We start from the raw sequence: 27,467 nt of genomic DNA on the forward strand, positions 1-27,467 counted from the left end.
ACTTGAACTTATCTTGGGCGCCTAGGGACCCAGAGCATAAGTGAGAGGGCCATGGGCCATCGAACCCTTTGTTACACTGGTAGAGGGCGATACTCCCTGACAGTGGCATGATGACGGAGCTCGATAGAGGTGGTCGTGTCACACCGAGAGGACCCAGGCATGCAAGGCCGGGATGTCCAAATTGTAAAATCTGACAAAAGTGGACGGCGCGGACCAGCCGGCCGCCTCACAGATGTCTTGAGAAACACCACTAGACCAGGCCCATGAAGAGGCCATACCTCTAGTGGAGTGTGCTCTTACTCTTATGGGGAAGTCAAGGCCCATAGAGGAGTAACAGAGCAATAGCGTCGACAATCCAACGCAAGAGACGTTGCTTTGAGACCGGAGACCCTTTGGTGCGGCCGCCAAAGCAGACGAAGAGCTGGTCGAACTTCCGGAACGGCTCAGACCGCTCAATGTAGGTCCTCAATGCCCTGACAGGGCAGAGTAATTCCACCTCTCGCTCGTCCAAAGAAGGAGGTAGCGCTGAGAGGGAAATGACCTGCGCTCTGAACGGGGTCGAGAGCACTTTAGGGACGTAGCCATGCCTGGGTTTCAGAACGACTTGAGTCGTTGGGCCCGAAATCAAGGCATGCAGGGCTCAGAGAGAGCCTGCAGGTCGCCAATGTGCTTGACCGATGCTAGTGCCAGTAGCAGAGCGGTTCAAAGCGTCATGGGCTGGAGGTCAGCTGACTGCAGTGGCTCGAAGGGAGGACCCTTGAGGGCTGCGAGGACTGTAGAAAGGTCCCTAGTGGGAACAGTGAGAGGGCAAGGGGAGTTTAACCGCCTAGAACCTCTCAAGAAACGCACAATAAGGCTGTTTCTAAGCTTCGATGGCTGCTACTTACACCTTGAGCATGGAGGGTGTGAGGCCTCTGTCCAGCCGCTCTTGGAAGAAAGATGCAGCTTGCGGGGTTGGGGCCGGCAAGTGACCAAGAGAAAAATATGCTATATCAACTGAATGTATATAACATGGGTCTCACCCGAGACGGGAGAGAACGTTATGTTATATAGTTATCAATAAACATGACTTGCGGGACGACAGCGGCAAGCAACGCGCTGAGAAAAAAACTAACTTTTACAGAAATCTGCTATATCAGCTGAATATATATAACAGGTCTCACTCAAGAGGAGAGGGAATAGCAGGTTATATTTTCTCAATGGACGCGGCTTGCGGGACCGGCAAGGGACGCGCACAGAGATATGGAGAATACACTCAATCAGATTGAAAATGTATCATGAGTCTCGCCTAAGTCAGGGGAGAACATCATGTCAAATTCAGCTGAAAGTGAGAGCTCGCTCTCGTGCGACCCGTAGTGAGAGCACGAGTCCTTGACGAACGCGGTTTGCCGGGGTGGACCTGGCAAATGACGTGTTCGGAGGAACAGCATTTGAAGCAAACACCAGCGAGAAATTGAAAAATAAGCTCTGTACTCACCCGCGGAAGACGGCAGGGGATGAGCCGCTCTCAGATGCTGAAGGCGGCACGAGGGCAGCGGTGAACAGCTGCTAGAGAGTGAAGATCCGCAGAGCGAGAGAACGCCGTGAAAAGGCGGAGAAATTGCTCTTTTAGGCGGCTAAAACCGCTGGACATCTTTAAATTATTCGCCGGATGGCGGCAAAAGACTTGCTGAGAGGCGGCCGGAAGCGGGAAGCGGGCGGCTCGAGAGCGGCAGTCTGCGAGGGCGCCGGCGCTACTGTAGTCGGCGGTCTCAGCTGGTCCTCTGCGGTGCCTCTTCGACAGCGGAGAGAGCTTGTTCCAGGCGGCGAAGGCATTCAGCGGAATACAGCGAAGAGATGTGCAGTCGCCGCTGAAGGAAGGAGAGAGAACTGAAATCCTATGCCCGCTTATATAGTAAGCCCCGCCCGCTTTGGTGGACTCGTTGGCGCGCTGTATCGCCACAGGCTCGCGCACCTATGCTGCGCCGTCATTGGTTCAAAAAGTTTTCTTCTTTGAACCAATCGATGTGCAGTTACACTGCGCTATTGAAAAAGGCTTCAGTGAGGAGGAAAAAAGGAGCTTTCCCCCATACGCAGTATGAGTGAAGTATGGAAAGGGAACCCAGAGTTTCCCTCATTTCAGGGTTAACATACTAAGAGTTCTCACTTAACCTCCTTTCTGAAACGGGCCCCAGGTTGCAGAAAACTCAAGTTAAGATTACTTGATTGGTTGGATACCATTCTGTCAAGCAAAAAAAAGTCTTTGAGGCGGGGCAATTCTTTATAGACTTTTCATTCATTTGTTGTCAATAAAACTTTTTTTTTTTTTTTTTTTTTTTTTTTGAGAGAGAGATCATCACATGAGTTGACTTTAGTAAATTTAACTTAAATTAAAAAAAAAAAAAAAAAAAAAGAATGTTGATTTCCTAAAATGGTTTTATCACTATTATGGTGATTAGTGTTCCTTTTGGTTGGACCTTAGAACCTGACTGATATTGCTACAATTATCTTTCTATTGACACAGCGGTTCAACAAGAAATCAGTTATTTGTGGTTTCAAAGGAAGAGAAGTAATAAATATTCTATGAATGTGTGATGGCGCATGCATGCACGTCAAATAAACAAAGCGGATTAGAATTGGAGTGCAATAATTCTATCCTTATTCTAAAATATTTTGCAAACATATTTTATCCAGAAGTGTTCAAATCTCTTCCCCAAATACAACAGCATCATAATCTGCAGCAATATTGACAGACTTTTTTTTTTTTTTTTTTTTTTTTTTTTTACATTTAAAAACAGACACAGTTTGCTCAATAAACCACTATTTAAAAATGTTTTTTCCCCCCTTCTGTACCAAAAAACCAAACCAAACCATGGCTTTAAAACCGAGGTATGCACTGAAATGTCATTTTTGTGTACCGTTACACCCCTAATATTATTGTCACTAATTTTTAAAAGCAAAAACATGTTCTGTGTGAACATACCTTTATGCCTGTCACAACATTTTTTGACTTCTGAGTCTGACACTAAAGGATGACGGCACAGCTTTTAAAAGGTAATTTCTGTTGATTGACATCACAGAGCTTAGGGTATTTTGGTTTTAATGTGTGAATGATATCTCATTGGTAAATAGACCAAACACTGCTGCTTGTGTTAACACTTGTGTATATACCAAAAATATCAATCAGGTAATTTGTGAAAGCACAGAGTTTGAAAACATTGATTATTTTTGCAGTTCCACTGGTGACACTAGAGGTGCAGAAATTACACACTTCAGCTTTAAATTATCACTTCACTGATTACTTTTCAGTGACACAGAAGAAACAAAAAGTTTACGACTTTGATGCTCATCAAAGATTGTATACCTGGGGTATGTGGGTGTTTTTATCCTCTAAGATTAGATGATGTCTGAAGATATCACAAGGAAAGCCAAGGCACCAGTAACCGTTTGAACTTCTGATGTGACAGGCATCTGTTTCCATGGAGACAGGTGAAAACTCTGGGAAGTGTCTTGACTAACTCATCAGCAAGTAGTTGACTGTCTGAAACATTCAGACTACCACTGCCTTCAAGACCTATTGGGAACTTCCTACTTATGAACTTACACTATGGTGTGATGTGTGTTCAAGCAGGGATGTACTAAAATGGATGAGTTGAGCTTCCATCCTCAGACAGCATTTTTGTGAGGGCCAAGGGATGCACAAGTGTATTTTCTGTGTTCTCTATTTATTTCTGCACTCTTAGAAGAAAAGGTTCTATAAAGTACCTTCAATTAAGGATTCTTTCAGGCGCTTCATATATAAAAGGTTCCCATCATGGGATCATTTTATGAATTTAGTTTAAATTAATTCATTTTGTTTTAATTGATTAAATTTTAGGAATTAAACAGCTCATAAACAGTTTATCACTAGAAATTTTGCAATCATTTAAAGGTGCCCTAGATTCAAAATTTGAATTTACCTTGGCATAGTTGAATAACAAGAGTTCAGTATATGGAAAAGACATACATTGAGTTTCAAACTTCATTGCTTTCTCTTTCTTATGTAAATCTCATTTGTTTAAAAGACTTCCGGAAAACACGCGGCTCTCAACATAACACTGACTGTTAATTAACAGTCGGGGTGTATGCCCCAATATTTGCATATGCCAGCCCATGTTCCCAACATTATGAAAGGCATTAAACAAGGGCAGCCAGTAACGTCTGGATCTGCACAGGTGAATCAACAGACTAGGTAAGCAAGCAAGAACAACAGCTAAAATGGCAGATGGAGCAATAATAACTGACATGATCCATGATAGCATGATATTTTTAGTGATATTTGTAAATTGTCTTTCTAAATGTTTCGTTAGCATGTTGTTAATGTACTGTTAAATGAGGTTAAAGTTACCATCGTTTCTTATTGAATTCACGGAGACAAGAGCCGTCACTATTTTCATTTTTAAACACTTGCAGTATGTATAATTCATAAACAGAACTTCATTCTTTATAAATCTCTCCAACAGTGTAGCATTAGCCGTTAGCCACGGAGCACAGCCTCAAACTCATAGAGAATACTCACATAATTCGAAGCATGCATACAGCATGCATGACGAACATCTTGTAAAGATCCATTTGAGGGTTATATTAGCTGTGTGAACTTTGTAAATGTGCTGTAATATAATCGAGAGCTCGTATGGCAGGGAGCACGCGAATTAAAGGGGCAGCGCGCTGAAAAAATCAGTGCATAGTTAATGATGCCCCAAAATAGGCAGTTAAAAAAATTTATTTAAAAAAATCTATGGGGTATTTTGAGCTGAAACTTCACAGACACATTCAGGGGACACCTTAGACTTATATTACATCTTGTGAAAAAGCATTCTTGGGCACCTTTAAGACATTTTTTTAAATACATAGAACCTTTTTGGCATAAACTGCATCAAGAAACCTAGGGTTTTATATAGAACCCCATTGCTTTTTTTTTTTTTGCTTTTTTCTAAGAGTGTATATTATTTTTTATTCTCATGCAGCCACAGAAAATGATGGCAGATGTGTTTTGATTATGCTGGCCAGTTGCCTCATTAACCAGAAGCTACTAGTGTTTTCTGGCAAGCTTTTTCCAAGCTATTCCTCATCATATACACAAAATGTATGTAAACCATTGTTCACATTCTCTTGGAAGTGGACAACGGTTTAAAAATGAACATGTAAGAAAGCAAATCGTTGTGTTTCAGCGTAGTGCATCAAACAAAATTCTTCAACTTAAAACTTCTTTAGTCAAATCTCATTTGGTTCCTTTTTAGTTAGTAATTTCACTATTTCAATTTCAACTTGATTAATTTGTGCTCAAGCCATGTTGAACTGCATTTTCAGTTGAACCATGCACTAACTGCTACTGTTCACTTCACACAGCAAAAAGATAAACAAGGAGATAACTGGCAATTACAACATTGCGATGCCGTTCATGTACGCTCATCTCGTAAATACAGTTATCCCTACATGACTTGAAGGCAGCAAGTGACACCTGAATTCAAGAATGTCACTGAGAATGATATTGCTGCACGGTAATCATGAATGTGAAGTTGCACCTGTGGAGAGCGGAGCTCAGCTCCTCCAGTTTGTGGGATTCGCTGTTGTTGCTCATTTTCGATAGGGTGTCGATCCTCTTCATGATTATCTCCAACATATCACTGATCTTTCTCAGGACCCCACGAGACTCCAGACCGCCCAACACTGTGACACAAAACAATGAGTACATGTAAGTTCGGACAGATACAAAAAGCAGTCATGTACTGCTAAGAGACCCTGCTGGAAAGACCAGAATGTTAAGTTAGGGTTAAATTGATAGAAGCAACCTTTTAAAGCTAAATTTTTAGAATTATTAATTATTAACAGTCTTCAGTGTCACATGATGCTTCAGAAATCAATCTAATACGCTGATATGTTAATCAAGAAACATTTCTTATTATTGTGAATGTTTTTTTTTGTTTTTTTTTTTTGATTTCTTTGATAAGATCAGCTTTTATTTAAAAAAATATATATTTATTTGTACAGTGTGTGGAAACTGTTGCCTTAAATTTCTCAAGCATGTTTTACCTTTTAAGTTGTTAATACAAAAACATACAAAAGAGTGTTGGGACAATGATAGACCATTTAGTTTGAAGTCACCATTATGGTGATATGTGTTTGATTTAGTTGGGTTTTTGAATAGAGGTCTTCTCAGGTCCTAAAATCTGTACCCAACCTGAATCACTTTTTACCCAAACCCAGCATGCATAAATATATATATATATATATTTTTTTTAAAGAAAAATCCGACCCGAGACAGACCCAATAAAATTAGACCTGAATCCGGCCTGACCCGAAGACATGAACCAAACTGGAACTGAACGTAAATTACATTGATATGTGCACAGCCTGCAGCCCCACAGTCAGGAAAAATCCTGGTGTCCTGCTGACTGATTTGGCCACTGCTCCATTACTTTAATTTAACCCATTTATTTACTTATTACTTTATATTATTGTCTGCCCAATGGATACAAGTTATTTCTGAGTTAGCTCAAGGAAAGCCTAATTAATCATTCACTAGTATTGTCTGCAACTATTTATCTCATCTCCAGCAAAGGGCTTCTGCACATAAAAAAGAAAAGCCCTGCATGAACAAGCAGCATAATGAAGCGAGTGGCTTTTCCTGATGGATCTCATAGCTATAAGATGGACTTCTGTGTGCAAGGTTACAAGCGTTTGTTCCTTTTCTACGTGCGTTTCTTAAAACTGCACTTGACAGGAATGTGCAAGTACGCACTGAAGTGCTGAAATGTCAATCACTCATCACTGTAACCTCATCTATTGGTGTAATATTACCTGACGATAAGATGATTAAAGTTTATTATTCGGGTCTTCTCAAGTCCATTCGGAAAAAGAACGTTTATTTTAAATTACCCAAGACCTGAGGTTACTAATACTGAACCCGACCCGTGTCCGAGGCACTCGTCAAAGTTTTGGACCTGAACCCGCTTGGGTCTCGGGTTGGACCTCGGGTTTTCAGATCTAAGTGGACCTGTGAAGACCTCTACTCTTGATCCTTGATTTTTTAACGTTAGTTTTTCTCTGGCTGTTGTCTGTCACATTTTAGTTCCAAAGATGACGAAGAAAGTTCTAATAACAACAGTCTTTATTAAATAAACCAAATACAGGTAGATCCAAAGCGTAACAGCAAATGAAACAGTGTGTAAACACAACCAATACCGGACAACTGAATGGAGCACGAGGAGGAACTTAAATACACAGTGAATGATAAACTAATAAAGAACAGCTGTGATGATTGAATGAGTGTCCATGGAAACTAATGACTGTAAGGAAACTAGGAACAAAGGAAACAGGAAACTGGTGATAAACTAAAAGTCAATGAAAGAGAAACTAATACAAACTAAACTGAATATATTCATGACAATGTAAATGTGTGTTTGTAAGGTACATTTTCCATGGCAAAGAAAGCCAAGAAAAATTGGGGGATGATCTGTTGGATCTGATCATCATGTATCCTGATTCACAGATCTAATCCCAAGGTTTATCACTAGACTTTAGACTTTACATGTCTTCAACATGCACCCTTAAGTTATACCAACACAACTTTCCTTGTAAACCCAACTCAAATATTTTGTGTAGCAGAAACATAACCTAACTGACCCTTCGCCAGGGGTTTGATTGACAGGCGAGCTTACCAATCATAACGCCAAATCCGCCATTTTGTCTGACAAAGCAGTCGGGGAGTTAGCAGATTAATGTAGGTGGACTTGAACTTGAAAAATTGTGTGTATTGACATCTTTCCGCAATTGAAACAACATTCCTTATGATGTTTATTCATGTTTATTTGATGATATAAATGAACTAGTAGGAAGAGATGATCGGAGAGACTTTGTTTCATATCAAAAGTAACCTGCTCTGTCTTGTCTGTTGGCATGTTGTCAGTGTATTTTTCACTGCATAAGAACATGATGTGTGGCATAGCTTTCGGACGTAGCAACAGTAACTAAAGGGGGCGGGTCTTTGCGAACGGTCAATTGAAGGAAATTGAATACACATCACTGTAACATAGTAAATATATTGTAACATGTTTTTCTATATATCAAAAGCAGCAATTCCTTATGTATTATTAACACAATATATTTTTTCAATACATTTAAACCGTTTAGTATATTGATCATAAATATATGGAAATATATTTTCTTTCCGTAAGGGCAAGTACCAATCCAACATGGAAATTTATGTTGGCCTAAGCTGTTCAGCAGAGGAGAAACACAATACAGAGATAAAGATTCTCTAGGGCTACACTCTCTTCTGAGAAAGGCTCAAAAACAAAGTCAAGGCAAAACAAAGAGCCTAAATGGAGACTGAACTCAAATTCGCTGGCATATTAGTTGTATTTACTCATAATACCAACAACAGGCTGAGGGTTTTATTCAACAACATTTCAAAAGCGTCTCATTAGCACAGCCTCTCTCTCTCTCCAGAGCATCAGCAATGAAGCAGCCTACTTCTACTCTCATCACTGAAGAAAGGACACAAACAGCACAATACAGGAAGGGGACCAATTAGGCTGACAGTCGAGTTTAATTTCAGAGCTTTCAGAGCTCCTGCTGTCTGTTTCCTGGGAAGATGGTGCGAGTGAGTGGATGCCTCTCACCTGGCCAATTAAACAGAACACATCTACAGCTGTGAGGTCAGTAGGCCTCCAGAACACTCTGCTCTGACATTCTCTGTTATAGAGATCATCCTGAAGGGAATGAATCTTTTTTAATGATGAAGGCTACAAGAACATTACAGCCGAGTTTCTTTTAAAGTGTCTTTTACCCAGATTAAGGCCTCTGTGGCTGGTCTTCCTCAGAACTAGACTACTTTCTTTCAGGGTCAAACAATTCTCACAGTTGGATATTTGTACTTTCATTGTAAGTAGCATGTTCACATTCATAATGATGGTAAACAGGGTTAATTTGTCATAATGAAATTCTGTGATTGTTTACTATGGACCATATTTTGAAGAATGTTGGAGTCTAAACAACATTGGAGAAAAAAAAAGGTCCCACGTTATATTAGGTGGCCTTAACTACCATGTACTTACACCAAAAAATAAGTACAGTGTACTTATTGGGATCATATTGAATTGCAAAACACTTTTGATGCTATTGAGGTGGGAAAGCTTTGGTGGTATGGGTAGGTTTAAGGGTGGGTTAAGGTGTAAGGGATGGGTCAACAGTGTAATTATAAATGTAATTACAGAAATTAATTACAGATGTAATTACATGCAGGTGTTTTTTTAAAATATAAGTACAATGTAAAAACATGTATGTACACAATAAGTGCATTGTATCAAATGATTAATTTAAATGTAAGTACATAGTAGTTAAGGCCACTTAATATAAAGTGGGACCAAAAAAAAAAAAAAAAATTCTGACTCAACTAATTGGGAAGGATTCGCCAAGGATCCCCCAGGACGTTTGACTAACATGTAATGCAACCAATCACAGTTCATTTTGTTCATGTTTAGGGGCATGAAAATGTAAAGTCGATGTCCCTACAATAACAGACCGGCATGCATCTAATAAATTATTCATTCAAGAATGTTGTGCAAGTTTACTACAACAATGGAGCCACAAACTTCATATACTTTTGAAAATCCAGCATTTAATTGATTCTGGTAAGCGCTCATTGTCACAGTTGTAAATAAGACAGTGTTCTTCTTCCACAAGGGGGTTAGGTGTCATGGCATTTGTTTCCAGGCGGATCATTAAAGAATGCAACACACATGTTCTTTAGGATTTGTCTTCGACTTCGAAAATCCTGAAGCATTTCCAGTGTTTCCAAGTGTGCCATATGCATCAGGCATTCAGCCAACGGTCCATGGGCGGTCCAACTAGCAGTCATTAGATTATTAGTAGACTGTCTGCTTAATATCTGCTAACACTTTATTTTTATGCTCCCCAACAGAGGTTCTACTGAATATTGTCACAATATAGGATTTGTGCATATAGCAGACAGACAGATGAAGATTCTGGAGAATAAAATTCCAATACAGAGTTTAATCCAAACAAGCAATAACCCAATACAGGGCAGAGAAACGCACCAAATGCAAACGTGACCGAACAGATAATGAATGTGAAGAAACAACTTAAGAAGAAACACAAATGAGACTAATTAATTAAACACAGCTGAAAACAATGTAAACAAATGAGAAGCTGGAAAACTGAACAAAGGACACAGAAAAATAACGAAAACATACTAAAAGTCTGTGAATGACTAAACTAAAAAAACTTAACTGTGACAACTATAAGTAACTTTGCAACTACATGTCAGCTTATTCTACTAACCTGGGCAGCGTTTCCCAAAAGCATTGTAACCTTAAGTTGATCGTAGCTCCATCGAAAGCTCCATTGGCTTACGATGCTTTTGGGAAACGCTACCCTGAACTCTATAACACCTAACCTAACAGTCTACAACAGTCTACTAATACTCCATAATGATATTTACTTGACATGTAGTTGCAAAGTTACTTAAAGTTAGTAGAATGTCTAAAGTGGATCATTGAAATAAAGTGTTACCAAATGGTTTATCAAAGAAAAAAATGTATGGTGGGGACTTGGTTCTATTGGTTGGTGATTGCCTGAAGGCTGATCTGAATGATAAGGAGAATCCAGATATGACATAAAATTAGGTGGGAATTTAAAAATAAAACATGTCTGGATGAATTGTTCACAAAAATGAAAACATCCTGCAAAGTTTTAAATCTGAAAGTGCACCATATAAGTTATTGTCTCAAAAGGAAGAGTCACCTCTGAGTTAATTAAATGAGTTGTTTGTAAAACGAATCCCAAGCCGTTTCGTTGTAACGTCACAATGAAACATTAACATATTGCCCACCCACTTATTACGTGCACAGACGCCAGGGAAAATTCATTTTTTCAACAATACCACAGCAGTGCAATCTTTTGTTGTGTTCCCATCATTTTACTGATGACTGCTTCTCAAACCTTTGGAGTCGGGAAACGCGCCGGTGCGTTTTGCAGGATTTTTTTCACATTGCAGCAAAAAATACTCTGTCATTTTTTGTCATAGAGACATAAGTAATATATCAATTGAAACTATAGAATGTCTTCTTTTATTTGTGTACACTCAGAGTAAAAACAAAATGTTGTGCTTTTTGCAAAATAAAGGAAACTAACATGACGTGTGATCTCTTGTCTCCCTCTGAACAAAGTCCAGTCTGATAGTTCTCAGAAAATGAAGTGTAACTTAGTGAATACTAATGACACAAAAATCAGACTTATGTCAAAAGAAACGTTGAAATGTAAGTTTTTAAATCATGTAAGTCAAATTGAAAACAAATATTCTCTGTTTATGTAATCTGAATGAAAAGAGACACATCAGACGTCCGTGATTCAGCTCATTATCCGCTAATGCAGCCACACCCACGGAGTAAGCGCTATTCAGACGCAGATTCTGAGGCAATACATGTATACATCGTCGCAATCGTGTATTTATTATCTTCAAAAGTGTTTATCTGCATGTTAAAGCCATGATTATAGCGATCTCTGGAAGCCTCTGTTAGTTCCTGGAATGTCACATGGTATGCCTGTTCTTCACTGAGGTATTTGTGGACTAAAGGTGCACAGAACGCCCTCTGGCTGCAAGTATGAATTGAAAAAAAGTTTCCAGCGCTCATAGAGGTAGATATAGAGATGTTCATATGCTTTGCATCACAGAAATACATTATATTTTAAAGTATATTAAAATAGAAAACCATTATTTTAAATTGTAATAATATTTCACAGTATTGCTGTTTTTTCTGTATGTTTGATATACACCATGATGAGCTTGAGACATGATCACAGAGGGTTTTTTCACATAGCCTACCTGACTGATAGAGCTCATTATGGGGGTCATTATGCAGGTCTTTGTCTTTTTAGGTGTGAATCACAGCATTATTCATGAAGATTCACGCCTCCACGCATACTGTGTCTCTTGACAAAAAGTGAAATCAATATATTATTTTGAAGCAAAAATTCTAGTCTACAACCTCCAATACCCAAAAGTCTTGTGAACACAATATAATATTAGTTTTGTGGTCTAATTTCAGTGACTTAAGTTTTTTGTTTTTTTCAATAAAAACGCATAAACTTTATTCCTTCAAAAATACAAACATGTACATACATGTTGCTCACATATTATGGTAGCCTAGTTTGTGCTGAATACAGTGTAATGACACCTTTCCATTAATATGTTAATGAACAACTGAAAAAAGCACAAATGTCAGGGCATGTCAAAACTGCTCCAGGGCCCAAATCAGCCTCAGACTCCAGAGGGTTAATGTAGGATTCACAAAATGCTTGGTCTTAAAATATGGATCAATGCCCAGTTTATTTGGACCTGTAAGTATGATTAATAACTGATGTTTATATTTTCTAGTGATCGTTCAAAATTCGTAGTTTTGTATGTTATGTTGTGTAACGTACACCCTAGTCTGTGTATCTCCAGCTAACCTGCTAACTCAAGTTTCTGTATTTATACTATTCAGATGTGGGTCCAATATTGTCTAAAAATATGTTGATTAATGCAGCTTGTCTGTCTTATTACTTGGAACAATAATCAAGGATGGAACACGACTTTTGTTTACAAAGTGCAATGCATTATCAGCTATTCACGTTTGTGCTCGGCTAACGTGGGAGTTTACAACATAGCTGTGGGCCCGGTTCGCTTACACAACTGTAAAACAAACAGTTTTTTTTTTCCTCTGCGTTTTTATTATTACAGTAGTATGGAGCTCTATCTGTATTGTAATAGGATGTTAAGATGCTAGTCCACGCTAACTAGTTGAAATATTCTCGCTGTAAAGAGTAAACACCCATTGTAATGTCAAACAATGATATAGCCATTTTCTACTTTGTTAATAGTTATGACGAAAAAGTCTGTGTACACATCTGGCCTAAATGTTTATCTTATGTTAGAGGTTTTCAGCTTCGTTTGGCATTCTGAAACACACATAAAGTATAACAGTGACGCTGCTATCACATCTTATAAATAAGCAAACTAAGGTGACACTTACCATAGAGAAATGTCACCTATTCCTATTCTGCTCCTTAATCAACTCCCAAAACAATATTAGGAACCTTTAAAAAGGCATAATAGGGGCACTTTAAAATGCAACACTCTTTAAAAACTCCTGGAGGACTTAACTATTGTGACCTACCATTAGTTAATGTTCACAATTTTCTTGAGAAGGTCTGGCTCGAAAGCAAATATGACTTCAATTATGTGAGCCAAATAAGTGATATCTGGGAAAGTAATATCTAATATCTGGAAAACTACTGTACAGTAGTTGAACTATGCCCAGAGAGAGTTTAGAAACATTTTGGTCAAGATGTTAACTAACTGGATGATCACTGAGTGCTTTTGATCTCTGAGATTTGTGCAGCGTGCACTAACATTCATCCAAATCAACTGGAACCCTTTGAAAAAACAATTAATGGTTGGATTTGGCCTGCAGTGTGCTAGTTGAGAATGACCTAAATAATCTCAAGCACTGTTCTGTATTTTAACTTGACAATAAATAAATAAATAAATAAATAAATAAATTTAAAAATAAAAATAAAAAAATACTGGATTTGGTTCAACATCCTTTGGTTTATAAAAACAAATGTGAAATTTAGTGACACTGTAAGTACTTAGGAATTCAAGCAGGCGGGGGTTTAAAAAGCAGAATTTTGATGCTCTTTTTTTTCCTCAAAGCAATAAACTTGAATCTTGTTTGTTACTTCTTTGTAAGCAACATCAGTGGTTGGGAAAGTACATTTTGAGTAAGTAATGAGTATTATGACATCATAAAATGGTTTTGATTCATCAGACTCCATTTTGACTTGCTGTATGCATCTGAATGTAAGCATAAGCAGTATGATTATTTCATTGTTATTGACCACACATTACTTCACTTACTCCTTTACAAACTATTCTTTACAAAGTTGTTTGCTGGACTAGGTTGTTAGCTGGTGTTCAGCTGTCCAAAACTATCACCAGACCAGTAAGTTGGCAAGTTTTTTTTTTTTTTCTTTTTTTTTTCTGTTTTTTTTCCCAGAAGGAAAATTAACCTGGGGGGGGGGGAATGCTCAGATGCACACTTCAAAAATCCACTGAAATACACCATCTTGTCATACTATTTTCAGCATAGGTATAATATTATTTGGAATGCAAATTTTAATCATGCATACAATTCAGGACAGATTGTATGCAAATTAGGATGCAGTGAGTGATTTTTGAATAGTTGCATAGCGTCACATTTATTTCACATTTATTTCCCTTGCCAAAAAAGGGGGGGGGGGGAAAAAAACACCAATCATATGCTAACATGCAATCGTACACTTAGTTTATACATTTCCCATTCATTTGTTTACTGAAGGGTGAGTTGAAATTTCCGTCAGAGGTTACTGACAGCTAGTAAAAGACACTGGATTAAAAATAACCTGGAACATCTCTTTAAGAGAATCCTAATTTCATTCAAATTGACTCAAAACTTTTCCTATTGTGCTCCTTAATCAACCCTATTATGCAGGCAGAACAGTACAGATAGCAAAACCAGCAGCACAGTTCAGTCATTACTGTTCATGAGAAAGTCACCAACATTTGCTTAATTAGAATATACGTGATTTTATTGGGTTTTTAATCTGATGAGATTAATTTCTGCTTTTGAAAATTGGAGATGAACTCCATAGTGTTTGAAGTATGGAATACTAATGTCTTTGAGAATCCCTGCTAAAACTAATAGCATAGCTAGAAAGCAGTGTGTTATGTTTTGGTTGTTGATATGTTGGTTTTTCAATAAGGCCTAAAGCAAGCAATACCCATCGGTCTCGGTTAACTATAGACCCGATATAGTCCAGCTATGAGTAACTAATTTCTAGCCAAAATAACCTTGAATTTGGTTACATGTCATTTTTGCTAAATAACTTACAAAATGTATGATATTCCATCATATAAGCAAAGTCAACAGTGATTTGGTTTCATTTCTATGACTAGTCCATTCTTTGATGACTAGTCTATTATTGGACTATGGTTAGATGTCTATTAAATTTTCACTGACAGCCCAAATTTTGCCTTGTTTTAGATGTCAGGGCTGTGTTTGGACAGCTATTAGACATCTTTTAAATGCAAATTGCTTGCTGGGTCTTCTTGACTATCTTATCCAACAAGACTGACTTCGTCAACCAGCCAGTGTTGTAATACTTGAGACCAGATTTGGCCTTGAGTCTCCCTTAAGTCCAAGGCCATATTTTCACGGTTTTGGTCTTTTCATGGTTTCTTAGGTCTCAGGAGCATTTGGACTCAGTCTTGACTAGGACTCTAAACTGTACATAACTACTACAACACCATAACTACGGTTTGTGCAGGCTTGCTAATATTATCTACTCTGTGCTACTATGTCTCTGGACCACTGTGTGTGAGCTGTGGAGATTTTTGTGATTGTTCACCCCAAAGGAAAGCATGATTACACAGCCTGAATTGTTCAGATCTCTTTAGGTATCTGTCCTGACTTAAACTTGGATTTGACCCTATTCTGGTTTTGGTCTTATCTCAAAGACAACTTAAAGACCATGCCAGTGTTGGTCCACCAGCAAGGCCAGCATCAACCAAGCACTATAACAAGCCTAGACAAGCTTGCTAATTCATTCTGGTCTTGTGCCAGGTCAATTTTTATTGAACAAGACCTAACAGTCTCTAGATTAGCAAAAGGTCTCTATAGGAATTAGTACATGTTTCAAAACTATGTTCACCATACCACAGTCAAATCCCAGCTGAGATGTAAAATCATTATCCCTGATTCCCTAAACCCTCTTGAACTTTAAGCGATACATTTGATCTTTGTGATGTTCTAAGGTTGACTTTAATGCGGACACCATTTTCAAAGCTCTGGATCAGTGAATGATGCGAGCAGTGTGTGCCTGCTAATCCTACTAACGTATGCTGCCTCAGCTTCCTGATGTATTTATTAGCTTGCTGAAAATCCCCCATTTGTTAAACAGCGAGGGCTGATAGAGTGATTCAGGACTCCCACATGCAGCTGTATATTGCTGACTGGAGCCGGATCTTGGATGGAAATGCTTGTGTGTGCATGTATGCAGGTGTCTGTGTTAGAGATCCTTAAGGCCATTATACGTGTGTTATGTGTGGGTGAAGAGGTTTGGGCAATACAGTAATACTGTATCTAGCATTCTCTATGACACATTTATTTACTACATTTTGCTTTGCAGATCAAAGCTGAAAAGAGTCTCTCAAGAGTCTTGCTTAGGGATTTGGGAGTCAGTTTCAGTCCATCAGGGGATGTCTTTAATCTGTATTATTTTTTAAATTATTTTCCCTTAAGTCCACATATTATTTTTTGCATCAAATTACCAATTTTTCATCCTCACTCTGACCATTAGAACTGAAAAAAAAACAACAACAATGTGCCTATATCTAAATACCTGATTGACCGATCTTACCTATTTTAGACACTAGTGGAGACCCTTGGGATTGTGTGTAACCGGTCCTACTCGACTTACTCCATGCGGGATTCGAACTACTGTCTCCGGCATGGGAAGCGGGCGCACCTACAAGGACGCTAAAGACTGCAGCCTCTGGTGTCAGTTGCCAGCATGCCTCGAGGCTAAGGGAGTGAGATTTACATGCACCTCTCTTACTAGCTTGCTTCTGTTACACTCACCCCCCCATACCTCACTCTCATCCGGGTCACGGCACCAAATGTAACCAATCCTACTTGACCAGTTCCGAGTGGGAATCAAACGGGCGTCTCCAGCATGGGAGGCTGGCACGCTGACGAGGAGGCTAAAGACTGCAGCCTCTTGCGTCAGTCGCCAGTGTGCCTCTTGTTTTGCCTGCACAGTTTTTATTAGCTTGCTTCCATTACATGTGCCATACATTGGGTCTACTATGAGAAGTATTTCTATCCTTTCATTAGTACTGGGGCAAGGCCGGCCATCAAAAAAAAAAAAAAAAAAAAGGAAAAAGTGCCCTCATATTGTGATACTGTTATAGAAATATGAATATAAATTGTCTTTACACACAGTACAGAGTCGTTCTCAAACTGCATGTGCAATAAACAGCTTAATCACTGACAGACTGAACTGAATTTGGAAGATCTGTTTCATACACTAGTAAATATCCAGCACCTCCTTTTTGTTTTCTGACTTACAAATGATCCAGTTATGCTGTGAGAAACCAGTGCATGAGTAAACTGTCCAATTGTAAATATTTTTTGCAAACTGATTAGCTTGTTTGACTGATTAGATCAAAAGAGGGATTCATTCCCAATCTGACATCACTAATTCTGATGCAGACATGACATGATTGCTGAAATCTCAGAGAAAATGAATCTCAGGTCATCATATATCCACCATCAGACAAAGAATTAACAGTAATAATTTAAGGGTGCACTGCAGTATTTCAAAGATGCCCATGTCTAATACCCAACAGCCTATGCAACAATTTGTCACCAAATTGTGTACTCTAAAGAGTACCACAAGGGTTGAGGACGACATTTGGAATGGAGCCTTAGTTCATATCGGACCAGGTCAAGTTGCTGGATAATGAATAGGTGTTGATTTGCTGAAAATTCCAGCTCTGTTTTGCTTGTGAACAACGTAAAAATGCAGGTCCACCTAGACAAGCACTGACCAGCATAAACCAGGCTGGATCAACATGGAATTTGTGCTTGATTTTTCAGCAGAGATGTGCTCATGGTTGTGATGACAATACAATTTGTAAATCTGAATGAGGTTTTCACAGCATAGATTCAGTAAGTGAACCCAATCACGTGCCTCATATCCTCGTACTTTGGACAGTCATTAAAATGCTTTGTATAAAGAATAGTTTCAGCACTTGAGGGTGAAAAAATGTCAAATAGTGATAGAAAACATGTCAGTTGGAGTTAAAGAGTTTTATTCATAACATATATAGCCATATATGTTGGGATGCGGAATGCTAGCACATTTATATAAACAGATTGCGTGCGTTGTTCGTCCAATCAATTACACTGAAACCGCAAATAAAAATGTTAACAGAAGATTTAGGAATATACAGTGTGAAATGGTTATGCTTAAGCTTATGAATATCCAGGAATAAATAACCCCGGGTGAATTAATGAGAAGTGTGAAATGATACGGGGTTAACTATTTAAAGTGTGAAAAGCCCTAATGTGTGTCTACATAGACTTTTGCCACGTTACAGGTATTTTTTGTTCATAAACTTTAAAGTACTGTGAGTTACACATGCAGTACTTCATAAGGCAAGCCACTGGCAACACTTAAAACAACTTTCACAGTTTTGATATATATAACACTTAATATAACCTTAATCAATGTCATACTGTAGTCTATTGCATCTTTTGGAGCATCAAGCAGCAAGCTGATAGGTAAACACTTTGAGTCAGCACAGGCTGTTGGGTAAACATTCACTGCTGGCTGCAAGCTCCTGAATATGGAGAAGTGTACCGCTGTGATTGACTGTGTCTTGGTATTGTAGCATGCTGTAAGCCCTTTTGGCTAAGTGCATAAGACAGGCCATCTAAACCAGGGATTGTGGGTTTCAGTCTCATCTGGGCTAAGTTTAGGTTGAGTGAGGCAGGATATGCCTAAAGGTCAACGGATAGAAACCATCCTCTGCTAAGACTGCTCATTACTCCTGAACTTCCCCTCAGGGATCAATACAGTGCATCTGTCTTCTAAGAGTTTAGAGTCTTCTGTACTGAACAGCTGGAGGAAATGTTTCCAGCAGTGTGAGTGCAGAAGATACAGATGTGTTATCACTAATTGGCAGAAGAATAAAGTCACATTGTGCTATATTTGCCCGGGTAAAATGAGTAAAATGTTTGACTCTAGTTTAAAGAGGTAAACAACGTTCATATCATGTAGTTAGCTTTGAAAATCAAACATGGGACTATTGCTTGCTGAATGCTAAACATTCTTTAGTTGCCTTGACAAGAATTTTTAAGTTCAAAATACTATCTGTTACTCATTAGATAAACAAAACTATTCACGTTGACTTTAACTGGAGCAAATTAGTTGAGTCAACTTAGCAAGTTGAGCATGAGAGGATGCCTTTTTTATGTTCAAGGTTTTTTTTACAGTGCAGAATGCCGTAATGTGGATTTCGAATTCTGCAGCAGCTCTGATCTAGACATGGAAACTAGATAATTGGGTGAACTATCACTGTTTTGGGTAAAGTATGTCATTGATAATATCAACAGGGGCAATTCCTCTGGGGAGGTAAAGAGGCAGTGTCTCAAAAAATGGAATGAGAAAATAATCCATATTAGAATAATAAAACAACGCAAACATTACAAAATGTGACATTAAAACATGTATAAATTACTCATTTTTCTAAAGTAACACTGTCCAACAACGACACCCACAGGTGCCTCCTCTGATCCCATTGACTTAAAACAGACACCCTAAAGCAGTGGTCGGCAATAGGCAGCCCGCGGGCCAAAACTGGACCACCAGCAATAATATCTGGCCCATGCCCGCAGCCAGATTACTTTGATAGCGGCTGGTTCTGAAATAGATCTGTCTGGAGAGCGCAGTTCATGGTTGCATAGCAACGACAGATACCACGGGAGCGCAAGCGCAAGCGCTTTGGAAAGGAAAAAGGTGCGGCCGCACTTTCCACTTTTTAGACGCGACATGTTAATGGCCCCTAATATTATATTCTTTGCAAATAGCGACAACTTCGTTGCAGATAAGACTCATCGGCTTTGCATTCACAAAACCAGGTATAGTTGTCTTTCCATTTTTCTTTGTATTCCCTATTTTCGCTGTCAACTTTCCTCTTTTGACTCTTTGAGTATTTCTCTCACCAGCTAGCTTAAATGTTAAAATCACTCTGCACACAACGTAATAGCATACCTCCAGCACGCAAACAATAAAAAAAATTGAGTTTAGTACGTGAGGATGCCATGGAATAATGAGTGTAAAAGTAAGCTACGTCAAATAATTATTACAATAAATTAGGCTCCATTGTGTAACAAGCAAATTAAAATGATACTCATTTATTATTCACAATATGGAAATAAAACATAGTTCGTTATGAGCATGACTCAAGCATGCCATTAATGGGCTTATTCAAGTCTTCTTTTAATTTTTTGTTATTTTTCTATCCATTCCTCATCTCCCACATATGTGTGTTTTAGCAAGGTGGTCTGTGTTGCAAGTTGGTGAATGAAGATACATGCCAGGTTATGTGTCACTACTCTGCTTTATTAATTTATACAGTGTAAAACCCAGACACCGCCAAACAAATGTGGCTTTTTTTGTTAATGACTGTCCTACTACAGGATTTTGTGGGGGTAATGAAAGGAATGAATGGGGGGAAAGTCATGTGAGAGGAGGCAATGCCTCCATTCCGCTATGATTGGATATGATTGGTTATGGTTGAAATGATTGGTTTGTGCAATAAATCCCGCCTCTTGTTTTCGTGTGCATTCTGAGTTCGCGAATCAATTGGAATAAACAATGTGATGAGTTTAATTGGAAGACTAATAAGTAAACAATTCAGCCATTTAGATATTACTGCTTTATGTCATGTCAAAATCAAACTTGAAATTAGCTTGGTGAAATCAAAGGTAGCCTACTACATACTCATCTGTGTCCAGTGTTTACCGAGCCTGATGACTGAAATAAGTTAACTGTTAAAAAGAACAGCTGAACATCAGTTGACAAATAAAATGTATTGTTTCAATTGTTAAATTGTACTTTTAGTTACTATTTTGGAATAAATATAAATAGGTTTAAAGTTACTGGATGAGATTTATACCTGGTTTTAATGAATAGAAAATTAATTATATAGTTATGATGTAAAAACACAAAATAGAATGGTATTTGGTTTCTCTATTGTATGTAATATTTACAAACCCGATTCCAGAAAAATTGGGACACTGTACAAATTGTGAATAAAAAAGGAATGCAATAATTTACACATCTCATAAACTTATATTTTATTCACAATAGAATATAGATAACATATCAAATGTTGAAAGTGAGACATTTTGAAATGTCATGCCAAATATTGGCTCATTTTGGATTTCATGAGAGCTACACATTCCAAAAAGTTGGGACAGGTAGCAATAAGAGGCCGGAAAAGTTAAATGTACATATAAGGAACAGCTGGAGGACCAATTTGCAACTTATTAGGTCAATTGGCAACATGATTGGGTATAAAAAGAGCCTCTCAGAGTGGCAGTGTCTCTCAGAAGTCAAGATGGGCAGAGGATCACCAATTCCCCCAATGCTGCGGCGAAAAATAGTGGAGCAATATCAGAAAGGAGTTTCTCAGAGAAAAATTGCAAAGAGTTTGAAGTTATCATCATCTACAGTGCATAATATCATCCAAAGATTCAGAGAATCTGGAACAATCTCTGTGCGTAAGGGTCAAGGCCGGAAAACCATACTGGATGCCCGTGATCTTCGGGCCCTTAGACAGCACTGCATCACATACAGGAATGCTACTGTAATGGAAATCACGACATGGGCTCAGGAATACTTCCAGAAAACATTGTCGGTGAACACAATCCACCGTGCCATTCGCCGTTGCCGGCTAAAACTCTATAGGCCAAAAAAGAAGCCATATCTAAACATGATCCAGAAGCGCAGGCGTTTTCTCTGGGCCAAGGCTCATTTAAAACGTATTTTTCCCTTAAAATGATACTATATATATATATATATATATATATATATATATATATATTAGTGTGTGTAATACATAGAAAGCACACCCACACATGCATGGCTATAGATTAAACCGAGGCGTGTGTGTGTGTGTGTGTGTGTTATTGATATGCTTATAGTGTATTTTCATTTAGTAAATGCAAACAAGTAGCTTGACATAATTGGATCACGTACTTTTTCTTTCTGCAAAAATACACAAGCACGAATTTAAATTCTGCACCATACCTCTCCATAAAACGTTAGTGATGATTAGTCGCAGTGAATGCCCATTTTATGAGTGCAGGTGTGGATATATTCCACATGTCAAAACAAAAGCTACTAAAGTCTTTCCCTACCAAATGAACTGCCATATCAATGAAATTGAAACTAGCTTTTCATAGTACTGTTGGATGAAGTCACTTGAGAGAAAAAAATGTAATAAGGAGGTACACTAGGGACAGAATAAAAAAAGTAATAAATTCTCAATTTTCTCTTGAAAATTTAATCCCTTGTCTTCAGTGTTCTGTAATGAGAAATATATATAAATAAATATCAATACCCATCACCATTTTTTTTTTTTTTCACCTGCTTTTCTCCACACTTCACAATCTAGTAGAGCAGACTTCCTCTGTCCTGTCTTACTGTGGCTCATCTGTGTCTCAGGGATGCAAGAGTGTGTGTGTGTGTGTATGTGTGTCTGTACTTCAATTAGCAAACACTCACTCAGGGATACGAAACTGAAGTAAATAGGCTTGCGGGAGGGATTAGAAAGCATGTGACAGAAAAGGGAAAAAAGAGCAGTAGAACGATTAGGAATATTAGAGCCGAGTGCCAGAATATATTTCCACAGAAATGGAGAGAGAGGGAATGACTCAGGCTACAGCTCTTCATCACACACTCCACTGCTCATACACTTTAAACAATGACCACTGCCATCCAGAAGAGCATGAGTGGCCACCACTCAATGTGCCACCATCCCAATATCGCTTTCAGCTGTAGGAAAACAAAAGCTCTGTTTTAAAAGCTAGTGACCTACAATAGCAACATTTTAGTTTTCATAGATGCACTCTTGACAACACAAGTGTAGGTATGACTTTAAAGGATTAGTTGAAAATTCCAAACCCATGATTTGGGAAAATAAAAGAAAATTCTGAAGAATTATCAATGGGGGCAGAGGCTTTTAGGATTCGAGAAGGATGCAAAAGCACCATAAAAGTCTTCCATATGATTTGTGCACTATATTCCAAATCGATGTGAATACTTTGTGTGACAAACAGCAAAATTTAAGGTACTGAGCTAACAATCGATGTGATCATCCACTGAACTCAAAAACTGGATCAGTTGAATTTGCGAATAAATCATTCAGACCAGTTTTGTTAACTGGACCAGCCAAGTCATTGAGAAGATATGACTCAGAAATCGATCTGTTCTTGAATTGGACATCACTAATTATTTGATGAACTCCAAATTAAGCAAGGACAGAAACTGAAATTTGACAGCATCACAAATTTGCTTAAGTTCACATATTAAAAGCTCTTTCATTCTTAATAAGATTTTTTTATTATTATTATTATTCAACTGGCTTTCCTATTAAAGTCATTAGAAAATAAAGAAATCATTAAAAAAGGATTTACTGTGCCTTGGCTCCAGAATTCAAACAGCATTTGTTTATTTTCTTGTGACACATCACACATTGGACCAGGGCAATTACACAACCCTCACCCTCTTTGTGGAACAACCAAATTAATGTCTCCACTGCTCAGATAATTTTGCTTAGTATGAGTATTTACATAAGTATTTTGTCCATTATCTTTTTTCTTTTCTTTTTTTTTTTTTTTTTTTTTTTTTTTTTTGTACCATAAAGGATCCAGGGTACTCCTCATGATATGTACAAAAGCAATATTAACAATTTTGAATTATTGAATCTGTTGAATTAATCCACCAAATATACTGATTCAGCCATTGAATCATTCCCTCAACAGATTTGTTAAAAAATGTCCATCATTATTACTGGTTCTGCTATCTTTAATAAACAAAACTTCTACCTTTGAAACAAAACAAAACAAACAAAAAAAAGTTTTATCTATTTTTCTCTATAAATGACAACAAAGCTCATGTTTCCTCCATGTTTCCTTGTCATTGTTTCCTCCATTTTGTCAACTCATGTGGCCGAATGCATAAACTGCTTAGACTGGTTTTACAAGTTAGTCATCCATTATTTATTTATTTATTTATTTATTTATTTATTTATAACTTGTTTAACGTCAGTTACGCAAATGTAGTTTGGTCTAATTGGAATCTGAAAAGTAAGACTGATTACACCTTATCTAACTGCTAGTTGGTCAGACTAGTATTTATAACACAGTCTTAACAAAGTGACTTATGCAACTGGCCCCAAGCTAAATGTACAAACTTTAATCTATAAAACACAATACATCAGTAATAGCCTAAATAAATTAATGTTGAATTTCAATAATGTCCTTAATCTCCCTGCAAAGTACAGGAAAGTCCTGTAGGCTACTAGCAATTACTGCCATTCGAATTGAGTATGGTCATCAGTCATTTTTACTATCCCCCCTTTGTTCTGTCATTGTTTAAAATAAATAAATAAATAAAAAAAGTTTGTTATACTCAGCAAAGTCAACACACCCACTGTGAACTATGTCATTGACAGTCATTGGGTAAAGCTGAATAAATTAATTGCCTGTCAAGAGCCTGTCAGATCATCATTAATATGTTGCTTCCTGTCAGAGCCGGGCCATTTTATGTCTTATCTTGGTCTAACCATATTCTTGTGAATGGATTTTCTGAATTTTAATGAAGTTGGACCCAAGAAATCAGCTTGTCTAAGAAATCATCTAAAAATGCATCCAGATAACTGAGAATTACCAGCACAGTCTGACCCAAAGGTGAGTTCGTGCAACAGAATATCAGACTATCATAAAGCACATCAATTGTATTAGTCATGAAAGGTCCCATGAGGAATCTGCTCACTTTGTTTTCCACATTTTATTCAAAATTCTAGAATATCTTTTTACAATTCAAAGCCATGAAGCTTGTAAACTTGGGACAAATTGACCAGGGCTGCATTTCCCAAAAGCATCACGTAGATCGTAGAAGCCACCAAAGGTCTCTCTTACAATGCTTTTGGGAAACACAGCCTAGAGTAGTTCTGTCAATATTTTGTAAAGTGGGTTTAGTTGACTTCCTCTTTTAAGCCTTTAACGTTTTCTCAGTGGTAAACAATTTGGTAACACAGTAAAAGTGCAAAAACACTGTGATCCATTCAATTAGCCTACTGATCACAGCTAATGAAATAGATCCGTAAAGTTAATTTACAGGCTGTAACAAAGCTCACTGAAGCCAAAGTAAGAACCCAAGTGCAGGTTTATTTATAACCATAACCAAAATACAAGATAAAAAAAAACTTGACTTTTTTATTACAAATTGACAGAACTACCCTGGGCTGTGTTTTCCAAAGGCATTGTAAGCCTAAATAGATTGCAGAAACCTTTGGTGGCTTCTACGATCTACATGATGCTTTTGGGAAATGCAGCCCTGGTCAATTTGACCAAGTTTACAAGATTCATGACTTTGAATTTTTAAAAGATATACAATAATTTAACCTTGTGGTACCATCGCAAAGAGGCACAAAATCACTTTCATGGACCTTTACCTGGACTGTTCCCTATTGGAGGAATGACCAGCTTAACTCAACCCAAGCTGCTGAATCTTTAGCCATTTTCAAGGAACTGCTGAAGACGCGTCTTTTTTGGCAAAACACACACACACACACAAAATCAAACAAGAAACAATGTAAAGACAGAACTGATAATAAGATAACAAGACAATAAACCAATGAGAACATGACACATGAGACAAAGGAACCAATCAGGACATGACACATGAGCTAAAAGAACCAAAAGACAAGAGGTGTTCAACTTGAAGTGGTACTGTTCTCTAATCGTTTTTGCAGTACTTTGATGTCATACACCGATTGGTCTGTGCAGCACCGCTTCAAGTTGAACACACCTGAAATCGCATGAGGGGCAAGGGAACTCCCATGACAAACAGGAAACAGACTGTGACAAATATCAAAATAAAAGACATGAAAGCATAAACATGACCAAAACCTAAAGCAGACGTGACATAGGCCTACTATACAGTGTTGCTCAAAAGATTACAGAATCTGCGAATATGTGAATAATTTTAAGAAAATATGAGAGATCATACAAAATGTGTTGTTTTTTTTTATTTAGTACTGTCCTGAGTAAGATATTTTACATATTAGATGTACACATACTGTATAGTCCACAAGATATATATATTTTTAAAAAATGACCCTGTTCAAAAGTTTATATATTGATTCTTAATACTGTGTGTCGTTACCTGGGTGTCCAGCAAATTCTTCAGTTTTCCAGCATGTTCTGCATATTTGAATCCTTTCCAGCAGTGATTGTATGATTTTGAGATCCATCTTTTGACACTGAGGACAGCTGAGGGACTCAAACGCAAGTATTAAAAAACACGATGCATTAAGAGCCAGGGGTGAAAACTTTTTAATAGGATAAAGATGTCCACATTTTTTTTTTCTTCTATGTTTTTTTTTTTTTTTTTTTTTTTTTTTTTTTTTACTGTAGTACTGCCGATTACACTTTATTTTACAGTGCTGTAGTTACATTGTAATTACTCAAAAAGTAATTAGTACTATTAATTAACTACATGTACTTACTATAGAGTTACAGTTAGGGTTTGGTTTAGGGTAAAGCATTAACGTACTGCCCTTCGGAAGAAACAGAAGATATTTACATGTTTCCCGGAAAACAAATTAAGTACAATTTTCCTTGATCTTCAAATTCAAAAGTTTACACCCGCTGGTTCTTAATGCATCGAGTTTCCTTCTGGAGCATCAGTGAATGTTTGAACCTTTTTTAATAGTTGTGTTTGAGTCCCTCAGTAAAAAGATGGATCTCAAAATCATATAGTCTATGCAATATGCAAAAGATGTTGTAAAACTGAATAATTTGCAGGACCTGGAGGATTTTTCTGAAGAATGTTAGGCTGTTTAACTGTTCAGGACAAACAAGAGACTCATGAACAACCATCACAAAAAAAAAAATAAATAAATATTCGTAGATCATCCAGGTAACTACACACAGTATTAAGAACCAAAGGTATGTAAACTTTTGAACCAGGTCATTCATATATATATATATATATATATATATATATATATATATATATATATATATATATATATATATATATATTGTCTTATGGACTATATGTAAACTTCTTTTATGTAAAATATTTTATTCAGGATGGTACTGAATAAAAATAGCATGCATTTTGTATGATCCCTCTTATTTTATTCAAATTATTCACATTTTCACAGATTCTGCAAGAAGTATGTAAACATTTGAGCAACACTGTATATTGTATAGAAAATAATCATTAATAGGCTGAAAAATTGTATTCAGGTGTGTCAGATAATGATAGCAGGCACATTATGAAGTGTTGGGCTACTCCAAGACAAGGACTGGAAAAATGCGGATCAAGAATGATTTGGCAGCTCATCCACCTTCTACTGATGGAGATCTGAGATAAATGTAAGATCTAACACTGTAAGAAACTAACAATGTTTTGTTGCACATCATTATTGGACACAGACATTTGTCACTCTGTCCATATGAAGGTAATTGGAATAAATTAGAAGTATTTTCTTTTTAAATAAAATTAAATGGGATAATACAGGATACGTTTACAAG

The 27,467-nt window shown here is 37.5% G+C and overlaps 1 protein-coding gene across 1 annotated transcript in view; it reads right to left on the minus strand.

Annotated features, from left to right (window-relative positions):
* LOC125267911 (alpha-1,6-mannosylglycoprotein 6-beta-N-acetylglucosaminyltransferase B-like) overlaps window positions 1-27,467 on the minus strand; it is a 144,225-nt gene that overhangs the window by 102,678 nt on the left and 14,080 nt on the right. The window contains 1 exon segment of the mRNA XM_048189971.1: window positions 5,544-5,688. Within this exon segment, the coding sequence (XP_048045928.1) occupies window positions 5,544-5,688 (145 nt within the window).

This window comes from Megalobrama amblycephala, linkage group LG1 (genome assembly GCF_018812025.1).
Source record: "Megalobrama amblycephala isolate DHTTF-2021 linkage group LG1, ASM1881202v1, whole genome shotgun sequence".
NCBI lineage: Eukaryota > Metazoa > Chordata > Actinopteri > Cypriniformes > Xenocyprididae > Megalobrama > Megalobrama amblycephala.